The sequence below is a fragment of the Porites lutea genome, chromosome 3 (assembly GCF_958299795.1).
Source record: "Porites lutea chromosome 3, jaPorLute2.1, whole genome shotgun sequence".
In the NCBI taxonomy this organism is placed as follows: Eukaryota; Metazoa; Cnidaria; class Anthozoa; order Scleractinia; family Poritidae; genus Porites; species Porites lutea.
In genome coordinates, this window is record NC_133203.1 from 41,700,257 (window position 1) to 41,706,484 (window position 6,228).

Genomic DNA, 6,228 nt, shown 5'->3' on the forward strand with positions numbered 1-6,228 from the left:
GTCACCTTAATGACATTGCTGAGAGATACCCTGTTTCTCAAACGAGTACAAAAGTGTGCAAGCCTTTAACAGAACTGCTACCCTTCATACCACTCAGATTTTACCAACTGGCTCATGAATGCATCAAATCTGGGAACCCAGTTAAAACACGCACTTAGTAGACTATAAGAAGTTTTGGCAACATTTTCATTTAGTTTCATAAGTGAAAGACTTATTGGTTTCTACCGACATATTCTTTGTTTTCAGACATAATTACCAAGCACTGTTTTCAAGAACTGAATGATGAACAGAGAAAAATAGTCCATGAAACTCTAGCACGACAAATACAAGTGTACATCCGATATCGTAACATTTCAACCGCCGAGGGGGTGTCTCGCCTGATAGAACATATACAGGAGACGTACAACCTAGCCTTGAAATCTGTGGGCGTAAGATCTCTTGAAATATCATTTCAGTGCCCCTGCCTGGAGAGTCTTGAACGTTTGTGGAGTGATTATCAGTCTGGTCACCTTAATGACATTGCTAAGAGATACCTTGTGACAGATGACATGAAGAAGAAACTGAACTTGAAGAATGTCAGGTTGAAGACAACGATTGAAGATGAAAACTACCGGATTTGCAAGATGATTTTAATGGAAGAACCATGTGAGTTTGGAATACTCCCGTAAGCAAAGTAATTGACTGCAATTTAAACTATATAAACTTATTGAAAGCTCAAATCAATAATCTGGAAATTATTCAGTCAACACAATTTTCTTACAGTGAGCCACATCTAACATTTTACCTTTCCTACTTAAATCCCGATAAAAGACTTAGAGGTGGGTTTTTTCCTCATAACATGAATACATTTCACAACATCTATCTTGGGTCAAAAGAGACAAAGTTAGGTGAGGGGGGTGGGGGGGGGGGGGTAGCAGAGGCGGGTCATAAATTATATCAGGAACAACAAAAAATCTTCCAAGCTTATTATTTCTGAAGCAGATGGCAATCAATTGAAAGTTAAATAATTGTACATAAAAATTAAATGGACTTGCGATTGAAATTCATAACAGAGATAAATTTATCACATCTATAGGTAAATCTAATTTTGCCCTACAATTGGTCAATTTCCTGCCAATAACTCTTACTGTTTGGACCAAAATTGCAAAAACACAACAGTTTTGCAACACGCGTACGTTTTGCCAAAGAAAAACGAGTGTTTTTTCGACAACGAGCATACTTGTCCCTCGGATCATCTTCTTTGTCAATTGCAGTGTTTTTTTTCCAAGACCAGCAAAAGAAAGGTGGAAGCGACTTCGAGTCAAATACAGTATCCAGTTTTCACAATACTGTAGCACTATATCGGCGAGCTAAATTTTACATTGCTCTGAGTTTTGACTGTTTAAACTTTTTCAACATTGCGCATCTGCATTTTGTTATCTTTTCAATGGAAAATAATGTAATGTGCTGTTGTTTTTGTGAGGTAATAAAAACTTTCATTTTCTGACGTTTGTCAAATATTGTTAAATAACTTCTATCAAGTGGCTTGCCCTGCGCTTGTTTCCGATAGCCCATGCACTGGAAAAAGACTCGGTTCGTAGTTTACAGAAAGGACCACCAACTCGGCTGATAGAGCGATTTTCGTATGTCCTTGAAAAATGGTTTCGGTAAGTGTTCGTTATTTGTTTTATCAGCCAATGGTTGAAAAGAACAAAACATGGACTCTTCGTTTTCCCGCCAAAGAAAGCCCTAATATGGAGAAGGCATTGTTCGATTGACCAATCGTGTTGCAGTATGACGTCAAAGCGATTTCTAGAAAGTTCTTCGGGCATGAAGTTTTTCCAGCCGAGCGTTCACTTAACCAACCAAAAGCCAGGTGCGTTTATATCCGTTCCGTAAATCAATCAAATCGCTCTATTTTCGTTCTTTTGTTGTTTCTGTTTTGTTCGCGCGTTTTCATTTCAAGGTCATACGAAAATCGCTCTAAGAGGTAAAACGTTTTGTTTACAGTTTATAATTACTCTCAGCTGTAGTCTTTGGAATCTCATATTTCCTTTCAATCGCAGTCTTTAACTATAAAAACCAGCCAGAAAGTGGACAGTATGAGCAGTGAGAGAGTCTCATGTTTTATGTAGAGTACCAGAGAGAACACTAATTTTACCTGCTGTGAGTACGTTCTGGAACAGTAAATTCACACTGTGCATGTATTTATACCACTACATGAGAAATTTCTGCAATTTTATTGGCTTAGAGCATTGGTATTTCAGCTTAATTTGAAATACCTACATGTGAAAATTACAAACCTTTTGCAGGTAGTAGTATAAACAAATAATAGCATGATTTGTACGTGATATTAGGCATAAATACCACTCGTGATATTTCAAAATTGTCTCAAATTTCACCCGCCTAACGGCTCGTGAAATTACGTATAACAATTTTGAAATATCACTCATGGTATTTATGCCAAATATCACTACAAATCATGCTATTACCTATAAAAATATATAATGCACATGTGATATTTCATTCCGTGTTAGCAGTGTTACCACTTACCAGTGAGTCACCTTTAGCTGAATCAGATCAAGAGACAGCTTCATCACCAATCCGCACAAGCGCGGATGTTTTTAGGGTAGGTTGTTCTTTACTTGAGATAAAGAAAGAAAACAAGTTAAGATCACTAAGTGGAGCAACTTGGCTTATTATTTTTTAACTTAACTTTTGTTAGTGAATGCTGGAGCCGATTATTAATCGGCTCCTGGTGAATGCTAATGAAAAGACGTTCATCACGTCAGTGTTCGCCGGATAACACTGTTATTGAATAAGGTTTTCAATCAGTGCATTTTTATGTCCACCCCATTCTGGAGAAATAATAGCTCCATTTAAGTATAATGGTGTTCTAATCCAGTTCCATTAGACAAAGTTGAAAAGTAAGGGTTCCTAGTAAAAGTAAGGGTTGACAGTTACAGGTAGTTTTTTTCACAATTTTGAACTGCACGCCACTGGGCGCAGAGGAGTTATTTGTGACTGATTGTTTCAGTTAAATTTTACACTGGTTGATACCGCACATCACCTTTGTTTTTACACTGTTAAATCGAGTAAACCTTCATTCGATCGTCGGACAATATTTTGCCAGGTTTGTAACACGAGTGCATGACAGTTTGATAGGTCAAGTTTATATTAGATTTTTCAGTAAACAAAGGTGAATTAGGTTATCTACTGTAAAATTTATCTGCAATGAAGGTCACAAATAACTCCTTTGCGCCCATAATGATGTGGTTAATTGAAAGGAAAGTAGTTGATGTCTTAGGAATGGTTACTGGATCTGGCAGAAGAGCCGCCAGATTCTCTTCATGGTTTCAGGATTTTTATCTCTATTGATTATTAGGATATTAATATTGGATGGAAAAAAAGTGCTTTTAAGTTGGTTCAGTTCAAGGTACACACATAATGTAATTATCTGGGAGTCAATTATTAAGTGGCCATCATTTTATCAGGGTAAATATTAACCTACAAAGGGTGGGAGGGCTATAAAAAATTCCAGGCACATTAATGAGGGGGGAGGGGGGGCTTTAAAAAATTTGATGAAAACAATGAGGAGATCAGTCGTATGTAAGGTGTGTGAATACACGAAGGTCTTGGCAGTCATATTTTGCTTTTAGAAATTTCTTTTAAAAATAACTTTCGGCTTTTAAAATATTGCAGATCTGTTTTTAAATATACTTTTACCATCGTCGGACAAGAAACTGGTCCTGACCCCCATGGAAAGAGCTGAGAAGGCAAAGGTAAGTGTCATCCTTACCATCTGAGAGCCTGGAACAACCTTAAGTAAGTTCTGTGAGATATTGTGCATTCCAGTTAATGGAAGGTTTGAAAATGCCAAATTGGTAACTCAGTAGACAGGAGTATAGGGGCCAACCATTTGACTTTTGATGGAGGGTATGGGTGATTCAGAAAAAAGTATCCTGCAGCCTGATTTCGAGCGAAAAAAAATCTCAGCCTGCCCTACAATGGCTTTGTATGTCAGGGGAAAAATTCTATCACCAGTGGTTTTGAAAAAAGAATTCTTACGCAAACCAAATCACCCATATCCCTCCCCCTCCCTCAATAGTCAAATGATCTGCTCCTTATTTAGACTTTCTCAAAGCCCGTCTCCAGTTTCTGTGATTTGGTGTCGGTCGGCGCTCATGTAGTCGACTTGTGGCAAGTCTAAAGTTTATTGTGAGTTTCAGCGTTGTTATTTTCCACTATACAGTGGCGAACCCTTTTACAGCAGAACGGCCTTGCTGACTTTTTCTTAGGATTTGGTGATTATCTCTGGTATCAAATATAGATACAAACAGTATAGTTAGCGGGATGGGGAAATCCTAGGAAAAGCCGCGATAAATTTGCTCAGAAGAGAAGGTTGTCTGTTATGACACCGACAACCCGGTGTTAGGCAAGTAGAGTGAAGGATTTACTCTCTGATGGAGGGATCTGTTTTTGAAACAGGCATCAAGAGGTTCTCTACACAAGGCTGCTATCAGTGGACATTACGAGACGGTCAAAAACCTTCTTAAAAGTGGTGAAAATGTGGATCAAAGAGATCAGGTTTTAGTCATCTCCATGTAACTTTATTGTTTAGCCGGAACTCTTGCCTTCGCTTTCGTGAAGGGTTCCGCGCGGGTTCATAAAGCAGCTGCTCGGAAGAGAGGTCGCCAATTGTACATTTCCCTGACCCCCAAAATACTAAAACAATTGAAAGAATTGCATGTCATTGTTTCCTGCGACCAATCAGAAGCGATCTCTCTTCCGAGCAGCTGCTACACTACCCTCCGCGCGAGGTGGTTTGAGAGGGTGGAAAGGAGAATTGGAACGAGAGCGTACACGAAAGCCTTTGATTGGTTTGTCAGGAAAGGTGCCATTATTGTCACGTGACAGTTATGAACGGATTTATCCTTTAAAACCCAGTAGTTGTTGATAGTTTCAGCCAACTCGGATTCTCTTTCATTCCCTGTATCTATTAACTAAACACGAAACATTCCTCTCGAAAGGACTTTACTAAAACAGGGAACGACCTCGGGGGACAGGAAAAAAGGGAAAAAATGAGACTCAAACATTGCTTCCATGTTTCATTTTGCAGTTCTCCACCCCTATCTCTCGTTTTACTAAAGATTTTGGGCAATTTTTATGTCGTTCTGCGTATGAACAAGTTGATATTAAAGTTTGCAATTTTGTAACTTTTGAATTTGATTTGTTTGAACCCAAATGCCTAAACTGACTCTTGCCAAAAATAGGTAGAAAAGGGGCCGTGTGGGTGATTCTAATCCAGAATGGGGCTGATTCTTGACACTGAAAGTCATTCCGACAACTTCTGCGCTATTCAAAAAAAAAAAAGCCTGATTATGACTTCCACACAGATTATTGAAACATCGGTTACTGTCCCCAACCATGCTGTTCTGAACTACAACCACCCGGACGGTCACTTTCAATCCACTTAAATATAAATTTTTAAAAGTTATAGAGTTTTAGTTTTAGTTTGAACTTTTAAGACCTTTTTCTTTCCTGCTCCTTAAACCTTATCTAACTACGTTGTAATTTTTTGGTAGTTTTCTTTGACTCCTCTTCATCTTGCCTGTTGGTACGGACAGAAAACTGTTGTCAATCTGTTGTTGAAACATGGTGCAAACGTCAACGCTGAAGACAAGGTGAGTTAACGAATTTATGTACATTGTAACTTAAATAATTTATTGCCGTGAGGAAGGTATGGGAAGGGAAAGTTTCTGTTTGCCTAGTATTATTCACTACACCATAATTTTCAGGGAGTTATTATAACTCCAAAAATGGAGTAAAAAATTTTAGGTACAAGATAACCCCTTTTGGGGGGTTACTTTAACTCCTAATTTAACTCCGAATTTGGGATCATTTTTACTCCTGAAAAAGAGTTCTTTTTACTCCCAGTCTGGAGTTAAAATAACTCGGAAATGAGGTTTTTTGTACTCCTTACATGGGTTGTTTTTACTTTTTTTGGAGTAAATTTAACTCTGAAAGTGGAGTAAAAATTTTAGGTACAGGATAACTCCTTTTTGGGGGTTATTTTAACTCTTCAATATCTGGGGTCACTTTTACTCCTGAAAAAGAGTTCTTTAAACTCCTTTTTGGAGTTAAAATAACTCCCCAAAAAATAACTCCACTGTAAGGAGTTAAATTAGCCCCACTAGAGGAGTTATTATAACTCCTTGAAAACTATTGTGTCAGAGTCTAATCCGGTAA

General features: G+C 38.0%; 1 protein-coding gene across 1 annotated transcript in view; it reads left to right on the forward strand.

Moving 5' to 3' along the window:
• The first annotated feature begins 3,737 nt into the window (after positions 1-3,737).
• The window catches only part of LOC140932327 (uncharacterized), a 7,084-nt gene continuing 4,593 nt past the window's right edge, over positions 3,738-6,228 (forward strand). The window contains exons 1-3 of the mRNA XM_073381949.1: positions 3,738-3,761; positions 4,468-4,566; positions 5,565-5,663. Coding sequence (XP_073238050.1) covers positions 3,738-3,761; positions 4,468-4,566; positions 5,565-5,663 — 222 coding nt within the window. The remainder of the gene's footprint in view (positions 3,762-4,467; positions 4,567-5,564; positions 5,664-6,228) is intronic.